This window comes from Indicator indicator, chromosome 23 (assembly GCF_027791375.1).
Source record: "Indicator indicator isolate 239-I01 chromosome 23, UM_Iind_1.1, whole genome shotgun sequence".
Lineage (NCBI taxonomy): Eukaryota > Metazoa > Chordata > Aves > Piciformes > Indicatoridae > Indicator > Indicator indicator.
This window is the reverse complement of record NC_072032.1, coordinates 7549549-7564512: the sequence shown is the minus strand read 5'-3', so window position 1 is coordinate 7564512 and position 14964 is coordinate 7549549. Positions and strand designations below refer to the sequence as shown.

The window sequence follows — 14964 nt, the reverse complement described above, 5'->3', positions numbered from 1 at the left end:
GTGACTCAGAAGGGAGAGAGGCTTCCAAGTTCTCGGGTGAGGAAAGGACGCAGCTTAGAGTTGCTCTCTGCCAGCAAGTGAAGCTGGCACCCAGGGACTGCACTGTGAGCAGGGCAGCTACCTGCAGATGTGCAGCTGGCTCCAGATGTGGAATTACCTGCAGATGTCAACCTTGGCAGCCTGTTGGTTTGGGTTGTTTTCTTCCCTCCCTCTTTTCACCCAAGGAACCAAGCCATCACTGTGTCTCTTAGTTTGAGTATAAAGTTGGTAGGGAAAGGAAGCAACAGGTGATCATGGAATTGTTTTGTTGGGAACTACCTCTAAGATCATCAACTCCATTGACCCAACCAACACCACCATGGCTATTAAACCATGTCCCCAAGAGCCATGACCACAGGTTTCTTGAACACCTCCAGGGATGGGGACTCCACCACCTCCCTGGGCAGCCTCTTCCAATCCTTGACCACTCTGTCAGGAAAGAAATTTTTCCTAACCTCCAACCTAAACCTCCCTGACACAATTTCAGGCCATTTCCTCTCATTCTATTGCTTGATACTAGGGAGAAGAGACCCACCTGTCTCCAACCTCCTTTCAGGGAGTTATAGAGAGCAATGAGGTCTCCCCTCAGCCTCCTTTCTTCCAGGTTGAACAACCCCAAGTCCCTCAGCTGCTCCACATAAGACCTCCACTGCAGACCCTTCACCCATCATGGTGCACCAAGGAATGGCAGAGACCTGCCAAAGTGACAGCCCTGGTCAGCTTACCTTGGTTTAAGGCTTTTGCCTTTGTAGTTCTGCTTTTATTGCTCTGAACTACCTGGTCCTGCTGCTCAGAAGGAATCTTCTGGTGTATTTCAGCTGGTGGAGTTAAATCAATAAGGTTTTGGAGACCAAATCACTTCTAGATTCTAAGGACTGGGCTAGTACCCAGAAGTAATAGAGTGGGAGGATTTTGCAGTTGACCTAGGGAGTCAGCAAAGTATCTGTGGAATGCTTAGGGGGCAAATGGTGGTGGTTCTGTGGTGAGTGGGTGAATTCTCACTGATGCCAGGAGAGAGGAGCAATGCAAAATAATAGGCAAGAAGCTGAGAACCTGACATAGAAAGGTGCTAAGGATGAGAGCATCCCAGAGGTCCCTGCCATAAAAAGCAGGTGGCCCCTGGCCTCAGTGGAAGTGGATGCAGACATGGTCCCTGTAGCAGGACCCAAGTCCCAGGAGCTGTCTGGCCTCCTGTGCTGCTCGTGGTGACTGAGGGACTTTGTTTGAGGGGGTTCATCATGGTGTGGGGCAGAGAAGATTATGTGAAGCCTTGAAGCTGTGGGCACCCCTGGGCTGACAACTCCTCCTCCCTTATTCACTCCCCCTGGAGAAGGCAAAATACTCATCTATGAAGGTTTTGATTTTGAGGACAAGGAAGCTGTGGGAGATGTTCCTGGATGCAAATGACAAGACCAGCCTTTATCAGCTTCACACTTTTCCTGTCAAAAAGCTGAAAAGCTCCTAAGAATTGGATTTTTAATTTTACTTGGATGCTTGGCAGAGCTTGTAAAGATCCTTCATGGTGAGTTTGGCTCCCGGTTCGGAGGGTTGTTGCTCTTTGTTTGGGGGGTTTTGCTGTTCTCTGCTGCTTGTGGTCCTGTAAAAATAATAATGAGGTCCTGATCTTGTGCCTATTGAATCCCAAGCTAAAAAGCCCCCATTGATTTCCAAGAGAGCAGGCTGAAGCCCTTCACAGATCGTGGTGGGAGCAGCTATTTAGCATAAGCAGGGATTGTTTGGGAAGTCCTCTAATGACCCAAACATTTTAACAAGCAGAGAAAACTTCAGCTAGTAAAAGGGGCTCCCTGGTTTGGGGGGTGGGGAGATGCCCAGTGCTGCTTCATGGGGGAGATCCCTGGAGCTGGCTCTCTGTGGCCTCCTGTTCCTTTCAACCTGCTCTAACACAGAGACCTTCACTTCCCATCTTGGTTTTTATACTCTGCGCTCTCCTGGTCCTCTCACCCTGCTGTAACATGGACCTTTTGCTTCCCACCTGGGTTTTTATACCCTCTGTGGACTCCTGTTCTTCTCAATCTGCTGTTACACTAACCTTCACCTTCATGGAATCCCAGCATTGTGGAGGTTGGACAGGGTCTCTGGAGATCGTCTGGTCCAACCCCCCTGCTAGAGTAAGTTCTCCTGGATCTGGATGAGATTGCACAGGAATGCATCCAGGATTTGAAAGTCTCCAGAGGAGGAGACTCCACAACTTCTCTTTGCTTCCCAGCTTGGCTTTTATATCTCCAGCTTTGATACAAGCAGGCAGCAGCATCACAGCCCAAACACAAGCACCAGAAGTGCCAGTGATGGCCACCCCCAGGCTTCCTGGGACTCTGCTGCCAGTCCTGTGTGGAGCCTGTGGGAGAAATTCCCTCCCAGCAAAATATTGCAGTGGCCAGTTCAGAGGCCCTAGGTGTGGAACTAACTGGTGATTTGGTTTGGGCTCAGAATTTTTTAGCTTCTCTTTATAGAGGGTCTACAGGCAGGCTGGGGGCACCAAGTTCCAAGATCTGGAGCCAAGATCCCACAGAAGAGCTTTCCCAGCACTGCTTGGGCAGGCAGAGCAGGAGAAGAGTTTGCTTAGAGGATTTGGATTTTTTTTTTCTCCATATCTATCTCTTTCATGTGCAAGACTCTAACAAATTCCCTCCCAGCCAAATATTTCAGCAGGCACAAAAAATTCCCTCCCAGCAAAGTATTTCAGTGGCCTGTCTAAAGACCCTAGGTCTTGAGCTAATTGGTTATTTCATTTTGTTTTAAAATATTTTAACTTCTCTAGATAGTTCCTCCCAGGCAAGTGGTGGTTGTGGGGCGTTTTTTTTTATGGTTTGGGGTTTTTTGTGTGTGTTTCTACCTGGTGGCAGGATCTGTGCTAGATGACCATGCTGGTGGTCGTGGCCAGATGACCATACTGATTGCCCAAGCTGTGCTTTGGGAGATGAGGGTATCAGAGCTGCAAGTGAAGAGGAAGAAGCAGTTGCAATGGGAAGATTAGGGGGTTAGGTGTGTGCCCTGACAACAGCATGTGCAACCAGAGATAAATCCTCTGTGAGGCTGTCTTTAATTGAAAGAATGATTGGAATTAGGCATAGTAGCATTTCTCCTGATCTGTATCATCTGCATCTCTACAAGTAAAGCATTTTTGGGGGTGGGAGAAGAGAAACCCCCCAGATTTTAATCTTCTTTCAGTAGCCACTGTGTCTACTTTTTGAAAGGGCATATTCCTCCTTGTCTCAGAGGACCCAGCCTTGTTGACAGTAAACAACTGTCACTTGGCAGCTTATGAAAGTAGAAAAATGTTTAAGAAAACATGGTCAGTTTAAGTAGTTCTGTTAATAGGCTGGGGATTGATGGAGAAGGTAGTGGGGAGGGGGTGCTGGTAAAGGGAGGTGCATAAATTAGGTGGGATTTGGTGCACTGAGAGGTGGAACTGTGAGGGAATGCAGCTGGAGAAGAGGCAAAAAAAAAAGCTGGAGTGGTTTGCAGAGCTGGTGTGCTATGCATGATTGCACAGCTTGCTGTGAAGGCACTGTTATTATTTGCTCAGGCATTGGAACAGGCTGGCCAGGGTGGTGGTGGAGTCCCCATCCCTGGAGGTGTTCAAGAAATGTGTGGCCATGGCACTTCAGGACGTGGTTTAGTGTTGTGCTGATGGTTGGACTTTCCACCCTTCATGATTCTATGATTTTGTTGTTCTAGAGAAAGCTCAGAAAGCCCTCCCTCTTGCATTGTGAGGTGGGTTGAGTCCCAAGGGTGGGATAAGCCTCAGGACTGGGAGCCCACTGCTCCCACTGACCAGCCCTTATGGTGCTTCATGCTCTGTAGGCAGCACTTAGACTTCACAGCCACCCTGCTGCATCCTCCATCCTTCACAGGGGTGATGGGAAGAGATGGCTGCAAGTTGGACTCAATGATCTTGGAGATCTTCTCCAACCAAAACAATTCTGTGATTCTATGATTCAAGGTAATTCCAGGAGTACTGGGTCCAGTTCTGGACACCTCAGCTCAAGAAGGACAAAATACTGGAGAGGGTCCAGCACAGGGCCATGAAGATGCTGAGGGGACTGAAACATCTCTCATGTGGGGAAAGGCTGAGTGAGCTGGGGCTGTTTAGCCTGGAGAGGAGGAGGCTGAGGGGGTTGCTTGCAAATATCTAAGGGTGGCAGAGCCTTGGAGCAGGCTTGCCAGAGAGGTTTTGGAGTCTTCATCTCTGGAGACTTCAAGGCCCACCTGGACATGTTCCTCTGTCATCTGCTCTAGCAGGGGGCTGGACTTAATGATCTTCTGTGGTCCCTTCCAACCCCCTACCATTCTATGGTCTATGATTCAAGGAAACTCTGCCTCCCAGTTTGAGAGTTGATTAACTACAGAAAGGGGGGGAAAACAACAACAAAAAAGTTTGAAACAGCAGATGGTGGCCTCTCTGCATCCCTGCCCAAAGTTGCTACAAATCCATCATCCAGCTCCTTCTGAGCTAAAGACTCATGAGCCTAGTGAGTGATGAGCAAGAGCAAAGCATTTATTCCAGCTTGGGCCAAAGACAGCAGTGTTGAGAGCAGAATGAGGGAGGTCCTGGTGTCAGGCACTTCAAATCTCTAATTAAGCAGAAAAATGTGTTTCAGGCTTTCCAGGCTGCTGGGCTCCTGGCTTAGGGACAAGAGGGTATGGTGCTGGTGTGGGGTGCTGGTGTAAGCCTTGGAGCTCCAGGGTCAAGCCACCTTCCTGCACCCCTAGCTCCCATCCAAGCTGGGATACAATGCCAGTACAGTAAACACTCTAGAGCTGTAGTAAATACAGTGTAGGTACTCTGGTACAGATCCTCACCCTTCAGACTGGGTTGTCTCAGAGGGGGCACCTTGACAGCAGCACCTTTACAATGATAGAATTGTCTGGTTGGAAAAGACCTTAAGAGCATCAAGCTCAACCATAACCTAACATTAAGCTCAGTGCCTGACTTTCAGGCAAATCCAGTCCATGGGTGGATGCTGGGCTGAATTTGTATCATGAACATTTTCCATCTGCTGAAGAGAAGAGGCTGTTTGCTTTCTCCCTTGGCTTGCCTGTCACCATGACCATCCCTCCTGTCACCACCATCTCCACCTCACTTGGATGCTTGGGTGCTCATTCACAGAGAGAAGGAGGTTTTAGAAGTGTTTGTGGTGGGGGAAGGAAGGGAAAAGCTGGGAAAATCAGATTTTAGAGGATGAGGCAGGTGTCCAAAAGTGCTGTTGGAAGTTCCTTGGCTTGTAGGTAGGACCAGCCATGTCCTGCTGCTGGTCACTGGAAGCAACCCTCTGTAGAGGGCCTGCATTTCTTTATGGTAGCATCAAAATACCTGCTTGGAGAGGTGTCCAACCTGCTTCTGCTGGAGCCTAACAGCGTTGCTAGAAGATGATGATTCTGGGAGCATTAAAACTGCTTGAAGGGAGTGGGACACGCATGACTTCCCTGAACTCTCCCTTAATTTGTGACATGCAGTCCCAAACCTGCTGTAATAGATATGGTTGAGGAGACCATTAAAAGGTCTGCTGTGGTGAACCTGATGCCCTGCTGTTGCTGCTGGAAATGATAACCCACCCTGTTTGGATCAGGTGGTGTGATGCCCTCAGTGTGTGTGTGTGCATGGAAGCCAGTAAGTCCTGCTCATTTCGGGCTTGTTTTCCAAGTCTGTTTCCTATCACTCTGTAGACTTAATCCAAATAAAGAATGGCCCAAGTTTCCTGTGAGGAGCACAGGACCCAGCACTGAGCGTGGGAGCTGAATGCAGCAAGGTGAAAACACAAACCTAGGGAGAAACAGCAAGTCAAACAAGCTGAAAAAATATTGTGAGGTTGATTTAACCAGAGCAGTGAACTCAAAGCTGTCTAATCCCTTTAGCAGCCTTCTTGAAAGAGGGGAAATAAAAGAATTTTTGACATCTCCTTTTCTTTTGCCATCTCTCCCAACTCTATAATCATGCTGAAGGATAAGAGGTGAGCTTAGCACGAGGGCAGGGTGTTACAGCTTTAGTTGGATCTGCTTTCTGCAGAACAAGATCTCCATTTGTCATTCCCAACATGAGATTAAAGTGGATCAGACTTCCCAAAGGAGATTACTGTTAAACTTCTCTTACTTGGGTACCTGGCACATAAATCTGGCTGGAGGCACTGAAATTGCAGCCTGGCTTTTGAAAGATGTGGAGCCAGCTTGGGCTGTGCATTGGAATCACTTAAGCGCTCTCAGAATCTGGCTCTGTGCATTTTGATGCCCAGATGTGGATTTCTGGCCTTAATCATAGAATTGTTTGGGTTGGAAAAGCCCTCTAAGATCATTGGCCAGCCATCAACCTAACACCACCATGGCCATTAAAACATGTCCCCAAGTGCCATGGCCACACATTTCTTGAACACCTCCAGGGATGGGGACTCCACCACCTCCCTGGGCAGCCTCTTCCAATCCTTGCAGCAAAGAAATTTTTCCTAATCTCCAACCTAAATCTTCCTTGGCACTGACCTTTGCATTTCAAGGTTGTACCTCAAATACTGGGTTCAGTTTTGGGCCCCTCATTCCAAAAAAGGACATTGAGGTACTGGAGTGGGTACAGAGAAGGACAATGAAGCTGGTGAAGAGTCTGGAGAACAGGACTGGTGAGGAGCAGCTGAAGGACCTGGGGGTGTTCAGCCTGGAGAAAAAGAGACTGAGGAGAGACCTCATTGCTCTCTACAACTCCCTGAAAGGAGGTTGGAGTGAGGTGAGGATTGGTCTCCTCCCCATAGCATCCAGGTGATAGAATGAGAGGAAATGGCCTGAAATTGTGCCGGGGAGGTTTGGGTTGGAGATAAGAAAAAAATTATTTGCTGCCAGAGTGGTCAGGGATTGGCACAGGCTGCCCAGGGAGGTGGTGGAGTCCCCATCCCTGCAGGTGTTCAAGAAATGTGTGGCCATGGCACTTGGGGAGAGGGTTTAATGGCCATGGTGGTGTTGAGCAGATGGTTGGACCTGATGAACTTAGAGGTCGCTTCCAACCAAAACAATTCTGTGATTCACTGATTCGATTTCAAATGCTTGACCTTTGTTTTCTCTCCTAAGCATGCAGACAGAGGGGCCCCTCAATCACTGTTTGATCTTATTTTTTTGCTCCTTTTACCCATTTGAGAACAGCTGGCAGGGAAGAGCTGAAGTTCTGTGAGAAAGAGGGATCTTTGAAAAATGCCATTTTCTGTAACTCCAGGGCACCTTTCAAGCAGGAGACTATTTACTTGTTTGCCTCAACATGAACATGATCCCTCAGCTCTCCAGCCCCCACAATCAGATTGAAGAAAACCCCCACCCAAACTACCCTAAACCTTTGCCCTTCCTTAATCCATGTACAAGAAGGTTGTTTTTGTTTGTTTTTTTTTTTTACCTTTTTAGATGTGTTTCCCCCCCTTCCTAAAATAGAAGCAATTGATAGGCTCATAAACAAATACCAAACATTAAGTCCTAATCTCCATCTAGAGGAGCCCTGACCCTTTTTATGGGGGAGAGAGGGTGGAGGGAGGAAACACAGAGCCAGGAGTTGGAGGTTTAATGCTTATTAAAGTTTTAGTGGGTGGGAAAATGCAATCAATAAATTTTGTTTTAATGCCTGGAAACTGGTGTTGGTTTTCACTGGCTGCACTGGAGAGAGGAGTTTTCATTTGGAAACTAGGACACTCGTAGTTGGAATGACAATTAATGTGGACTGAATATGGTCCCAGTTGGAAGCTGGGTTGGTTTGGGTTGGTTTGGGGTTTTGTTTTTTTTTGAATAGAATGAAAACTCCCTCCCCTCCCCAACCTCCCCACCCTGGCTCCAGACTGGGGGAGCTTCCGTTTTTAATTAGCAAACGAGGCAAAATTTAGCTCCTTGTGTCTTTCTGCTCCTTTGGCCCACTGGATGGCTTGGATTGCTCCAGCTCCCTGTCATGAGGGCTGTGCTTTTTATTTGTTTTCTTCTTCTTCTTTTTTTTTTTTTTTTTGATGTGGGGAGGGAGGTGGGGGGTGGAATTCAGGATACTTAGGATTAAAGTCATTGTTCAGGGGTATTTGCTGCCAGCTGCCTGCATTAAGTGAAGATTAGAGGAGCACACACCAGAAGTGCAAGGGAAATACAGAGGAGCTGGGATTTGGGAGCTGCATAGCTGTGAACCCAAGGGGAAAGGCTGGGGCTCCATGGCAAATTTTTTTCTGGTGCCATGTGATCTCAAAGCCCACAGGACGAGGGCTGATGGCTTCAAACTGCCAGAAGCTCCATCTAGATGAGATGTTGGGAAGCAATTCTTCCCCACAAGGGTGGTGAGGCACTTTGGACTTCCTCAGGCCTGAAGAGCAGAGATGTAAACCCTCAGCTGTTTTGTGGTGGGATCTGTCTGTTGAGATGAAGCTGGGATGCCCTTGCTGTGCTAAGCACAAGCTGGGGCCAAGTTGGCCACCTCTCTTCAGAGGCACCAAGAGGCAGACACCAACAGGATGACACATCAGAAGTGCCTTGGGTCTCACCTCAGGTCAGCCCCATGGGTGTCTCATCACTCTGCCTCGAGTAGGGAGCAGTTTGGGTTGACCACATTTGGCCACCACACTTAGGTGAGGTGCGCACAGCAGCTTCAGAGCTGCGCTCACCCACGTGCCAGGCTGGCACTGGTGTCATCCCCAGCTTGCGTGTAGGCTGCTGAGATCTGATACAGCTTATGTAAAGTAAAGGCTTCTGTGTCTGAGAGAGCAGGAACCATTGGCATGGGCATCCTTGAGGTGCTTCAGCAGGAGGCAGGAGCTCTCAGAGGAGATGGAGAATCATAGAATCTGCCTTAAGATCATCAAGTCCAACCATAACCTAGTATCTCCTGGTCCACAGCTGCTAGACCATGTCCCTAAACTCCTCATCTAAACATTTTCTGAACGTGGAACAGCACAGCTTGGGGACCTCAGCATCCACTGCTCCCTGTCTTTAGGGACCATTGATGAAGTGGAAGACCTTTCATGTCAGTCTTGTGTTTCTGCTGAAAACAGAGTGCAGAAGTGTGAGATGGTCAGATATGGGTGGTGGTTGCTTCCCTCTTTGGTGTTTTGAGTTGGGGGGAGCCAGGGAAAGTGTTTGAAGGCATGATCTGGCCAGATTTTAAGGACCCCACATCACTGCCTGTTCCTTTGAGCCAGCAAAGCCCCAGCTGAATGATGTCCTTGGAACAAATTCTGGGCTCTCAGCAGCACCCAGAGCTTTGTGTCTCTTGGGGTTTACATTCCCAAGGTTTTTTAGGTATAGCCAGGACACCCCTTGGATTTGTTCTCTTTTTTTTTTTTTTAATTCTTCTCCTAGTCAGAGCTTTCCAAGTGCTACAGGGAAATCCTCCTGGCCAAAGTGTGGGGTTTTTTCGTAGCTATTTGAGCTTTGTGACAATTTATTTCTCTTAACTCTCAGCAGCTGAATTGGGTGATCTGAGAAAAGAGTCCATTAAAAGAAGGATACTGTAGAGTCCTGATGAATCCTGTTTTCTACTTGGCCAGTGGAACAGAAAGCTAATTGCCAGTAGTAAATCCATTCAAAGGAGGGCTGGAGGGAGGGAGAAAAGCTAATATTCCTCCTTGAATGCCATTTAATCTCTGAAACCTTTCATGCAGATGTAAATTAGGATTTGCACAACAGAGTCAACAGTTGCTCCCTAGATAAGGCAGATTTGCAACATCTGCTTTTCCATTCCAGAAGCTCTTCCAAAGTCACGCTGCTGGGGAGAGCCAAGCTAAACATTGGAGATTTATTTTTTTTTCTCTTTCCATAATCTCTTGTTTATGATGAAAGCTGTATCTGACAGAACTGAACCTGGTGATTGTTCTGATAATTCTCTAGGAAAAAAGTTTGCTCCTCCTAAACCACCCCCCACTGAATGTATGAGGTTCAACAAAGCCAAGGGCTGGGTGCTGCACTTGGGCCACAACAACCCCATGAATGCTCCAGGTTTGGGGCAGAGTGGCTGGAAACTGCCCAACAGAGAAGGACCTGGGGGTGTTGGTTGACAGCCAGCTGAAGATGAGCCACTGTGTACCCAGGTGGCCAAGAAGGCCACCAGCATCCTGGCCTGGATCAGCAATGGTGTGGCCAGCAGGAGCAGGGAAGGGATTGTCTCCCTGTACTGGGCACTGATGAGGCTACACCTTGAGTACTGGCTTCAGTTTTGGGCTCCTCACTACAAAAAAAGACACTGAGGTGCTGGAGTGGGTCCAGAGAAGGGCAATGATTCCATAACTGCATGTCCTCCTGCAGTTCTTGAGGGCTGCCTGCATCAAACCCAAAATAAAACATTTCCAGGCTCAGCCAGAAAGCAGAGTTGATGTGTAAGAGGAGCAGACATCTGATGGAAATAGTGACACAGTTCAGCTCTTGGAGCTGTGAACCACCCAGAAAGTGAATTATTGCTGGGATGAGCCAAGCAGCTCTGGAGATGAAGTATCTTATCCTTATAAGTGAATGCATACAAAAGCATTTTGGCATTGCTGGGCCAGCTGCTCCTCGTTGTGGAAGGTGCTTCCCAGCTAGTTGCTGCCTTTTTTGCTCCTCTGAACAGCTCAAAAATTGTCTCTTTATCTCTAGAGTGTTTGCTAAGCAGCAGTGATGGTGCTGCAAGTGTTGATCTCCATCAGAAGTGTCTCTTGGTGATTCTTGGCTCTTTATGACAGCAGTGATGGTGCTGCAAGTGTTGATCTCCATCAGAAGTGTCTCTTGGTGATTCTTGGCTCTTTATGACAGCAGTGATGGTGCTGCAAGTGTTGATCTCCATCAGAAGTGTTCTCTTGGTGATTCTTGGCTCTTTATGACAGCAGTGATAGTGCTGCAGGTGTTGATCTCCATCAGAATGGGGATGCTTGGCTCATTACTGCTTTGGCTCAACTAACGAATGGTTGAGTTTTGGTCCTACCTTGGGAGCCCACCACCTAGATTACTTCCTCTCTTCAGAACCCATCAAAGCTGCAGGCACATCAATCCCAGCTCTGCAGGTGCTGGATTGGGCTCTTATAACCCCTTCAGGAGTTAAGTCCCCAGTAATTTAGACCTGTGTCTGCTGTGGATTTGAAGTGATGCTGCTGCTATCAGTTGGATCCCAACTGGGAGTTTCCTTTGGGAGCAGGGGGTCCTTTGGAGCCCAACTGGCAATAGAAACATGTTTGGAAGGGTTTAAAGGGCAGGTGGAAACAGCTGTTTGCCAGCAGTGAGAATGGGGTTCTTGGGAAACAGGACTCACATCCAGGAGATGAGTGTTCAGCCCCAGGAGATCCAAGAACCTGCCTCCCCACAGTGCTGCTTTGTAGGGGAAAGTTTTCTGACCACCTCAGTCAAAGGTGTGTGACCAGACAGAATCAGCAACTGTGTTGGGAGAGCTCAACACCTCCTCCCCTATACTGGTTTCCTTAGGATTTAGCAATGGAAAGGTGCAGGTTGAAGAAAGTGGCCAAGCCTTCACCCAGGCTCCTAGGAGGGTTCAGCCTATCTGCGTTTAAACCCTTCCCAAGCACAAGTTGCACACCCAGCTCCTGCCACTTTGCTCACACCACATGGTGGTTAGAGATGTAGACTTCTGCAAGTCAGTCTGATGGCTGGATGCTTGGCCTCAGTGAAGGCAAATTCATGTCTTCATCATGTCTTGGTATCTGTGGTTGGGAAGGTGTTGGAAACACCAGGCACTTGCAGCTGGAAGGCAGGAAGGAAGTGCTGGGCTCTGGGCACCCAGTGGGAGAAGTGAGTTCTGGTTGCCTGCTTCACAGAATCACAGAATCAATAAGGTTGGAAAAGACCTCAAGGATCATCAAGTCCAACCTGTCACCCAAGACCTCATGACTGCTAAACCATGTCACCAAGTGCCACGTCCAATCCCCTCTTGAACACCTCCAGGGTGGTGACTCCACCACCTCCCTGGGCAGCACATTCCAATGGCCAACCACTCTCTCTGTGAAGAACTTTCTCCTCACCTCCAGCCTAAACCTCCCCTGGCACAGCTTGAGACTGTGTCCTCTTGTTCTGGTGCTGGTTGCCTGGGAGAAGAGACCAACCCCCTCCTGGCTACAACCTCCCTTCAGGTAGTTGTAGACAGCAATGAGGTCAAAGAGGTCAAGAGGAATTCCTCCATTTCCAAGAAGAAATGGCCTCAAGTTGTGCCAGGGGGATTTCAGGTTGGATATTAGGAAAAATGCCCTCGCAGAAGGGGTTACCAAGGATTGGAACAGGCTGCCCAGGGAAGTGAAGGTGAAGTCACCATCCATGGAGGTGTTTAAGAGATGTGTGGATGTGGTGCTGAGGGACGTGGGTTCATGGTAGTGGTGGGATTGTGAGCTCTAGGTGAGCAGCTGGATTTGGTGATCTCAAAGGTCTCTTCCAAACTCACCAGTTCTATGATTCTAAACTGCAGCTGTTCTCAGCATGCCAATGAGACTGTCTCCACTTTGGAGCATTGGAGCCATTGTGTTTGAAAGCTGTGTGAGGAACGAGGAGTAAAAATTTGTTCTCTAAGATCATGTTTGGGCAAAGTCCTTAAGCACTGAAGTGTGCACTGAAGTACTTTGTGGAGGTCTCCAGTTTGGGTCCTGTTTATTTTTTAAGCCCTGAGCTTGTAAACTGAACTGTGACAAACTGTTGAAAGGAGTGAGGTTAAAACCATCAGTAATGGTCTTTTAATCCACCACTCCATCTTTCCAGGTATTCCTCCTAATGAGTGGGAGTAATGTCACACAGGCATCATGATAAAAAAAAGTGGAAAAGCAAAGTTCTCCAGCTCATGACAAGGTTCATTGTCACCACTCATGGAACAAACTGGTGCAGGTGGTAGATAGACTGAAGAAGGAGAGGTTTCAGCTTCCATGCTGAGTCTTTGGTTTTGCACTTTTTTTGTTGCACAGAGTATCTCCATCAGGGAGCTACTGGTGGGCTGATTTGTTTAGCTGTTCTAGCCTGAGTCTTCTGTCTGCCCTTCCCCCTGTTTTTCTTCAGCCCAAAGAGGTTGCTTTTGGGTCACTCAGAAGTCACTTGAGAAATTGGATTTATCCCCATTTCTGCTCCTTGTGTCTCCTCCTTGATGGGTCTCACAGGGGTTGTGGACAGGCTCATAGGAATAAAGATCATGGAGTCTTAGAATCATTAAGGTTGGAAAAGACCTCTAAGATCATCAAGTCCAGCCATCAACCCAACACCATCATGCTCACTAAATCATACCTGAAATTCCACGTCTGCATGTTCCTCGAATTCCTCCAGGGATGGTGACTTCACCACCTCCCTGGGCAGCCTGTTCCAATGCCTGACCACTCTTTCAGGGATGAAATTTTTCCTACCATCCAGTCTAGGTCCAGAGACTGCCCTGTGAACTTCTCAGCACGTGCTTATTTCTGCCAGATCACCTCCTCACACAACACTGGCTGTTGCAGTGACCCTGCACAGAAGTCTGTGCTGTTTGTTGTGATGCCCCTGGTGGGGTGGTCGTGTTTGGGTCTCTGTAGGGTTGGAGCCATCCTTGTAGATCAGCAGGAGACTTGGCTGCAGTGTGTGCAGCTGTCTTTCTGCCTTACTCCCTGTGCCTGGGTCAGGCAAGGCTGAGCTCTGGGCACATGGAAGCCTCAGTAGAGCAATTGTAAGATACATTTCCTTTCGGAAGTGCTCTTATTTACTCATTTCCATTGCTTTCTCCCTTTGCAGAATACTTGAGGAGCGAGACCACCTTTCTGGAAGAGTTGGTGTTTGGAAGTGGAGATACCATTGAACTTTCCTGCAACACCCAAGGCTCTTCTGTGTCTGTTTTCTGGTTTAAAGATGGTATTGGGATTGCACCTACCAACAGAACTCACATTGGACAAAAACTGTTGAGGATAATCAATGTGTCATATGATGACTCGGGGCTGTACAGTTGCAAGCCAAGGCATTCCAACGAGGTCCTGGGAAACTTCACAGTCAGAGTTACAGGTGGGTGCCATCATGGTGCTTTGGTGGTGGTGCTGGGTTTCATTTTTTGTTTCTTCACAAGTTCAGCACAGCTGGTGCTCTGTGTTGGTCATCTCTACTTGGTAGGGCTTCACCTCCCTGCTAACTCCTGGCAGTCCTTAGGCTGACAGTGGAAGAACTCTCGTGTCTCCACACCAACTGTTAAAGCTTGATGCAAGTACTGAGAGAGACATAGAAATGGTGCTGGTCAGATTCAGCACCAGATATCCTTTTCTACCCAAATTACATGTGCCTTTGGTGTCTTTGCTGAGGGAGCAAGCTGTGGGTCAGGGAGGCTAAATGACTTTTGCCACTTTCTGTGGTGAACCAGGAGCAAAAATTGCAAGAAAAAGCTGGAGGCTCCTGAAAAGTGTTTCCTTCTCATGGCTGATAAATCTCTTCCCTTTGCTCTGCTTATCACAAGTTTGTTTCATAGAATCCTAGAATGGTTTGGGTTGGAAGGGACCTGAAAGATCATCCAGTTCCAACCCCCCTGCCATGGGCAGGGACACCTCCCACTAGCCCAGCTTGCTCAAGGCCTCATCCAGCCTGACCTTGAACACCAGGGAGGGGAGGTAGGGAGGCATCCACAACCTCCCTGGGCAACCTGTTCCAGTGTCTCACCACCCTCACTGGAAAGAATTTCCTCCTAGTCTCCAGTCTAAATCTCCTCTCTTCCAGCTCAAAGCCATTGCCCCTCATCCTGTCACTACAAGCCCTTGTAAAAAGTCCCTTCCCAGCTTTCTTGTAACCCCCTTCAGGTACTGGAAGGCTGCTCTAAGGTCTTCTTGCAGCCCTCTCTTCTGCAGGCTGAACAGCCCCAGCTCTCAGGAGCAGCTTAGCTGTAAATCATGTCTGTCTCAAACAGGTACTTCATAGGTACTGGGATTCATATAGGATCACAGAATCACTAAGGTTGGAAAAGACCTCTAAGATGATCAAATCCAAACATCAACCCCACACCACCATGGCCAC

At 48.2% G+C, this 14964-nt stretch overlaps 1 protein-coding gene across 1 annotated transcript in view; it reads left to right on the top strand.

The window, feature by feature from the left end:
• The window catches only part of FGFR3 (fibroblast growth factor receptor 3), a 59078-nt gene that overhangs the window by 9894 nt on the left and 34220 nt on the right, over positions 1-14964 (top strand). The window contains exon 2 of the mRNA XM_054391562.1: positions 13708-13971. Within this exon, the coding sequence (XP_054247537.1) occupies positions 13708-13971 (264 nt within the window). The remainder of the gene's footprint in view (positions 1-13707; positions 13972-14964) is intronic.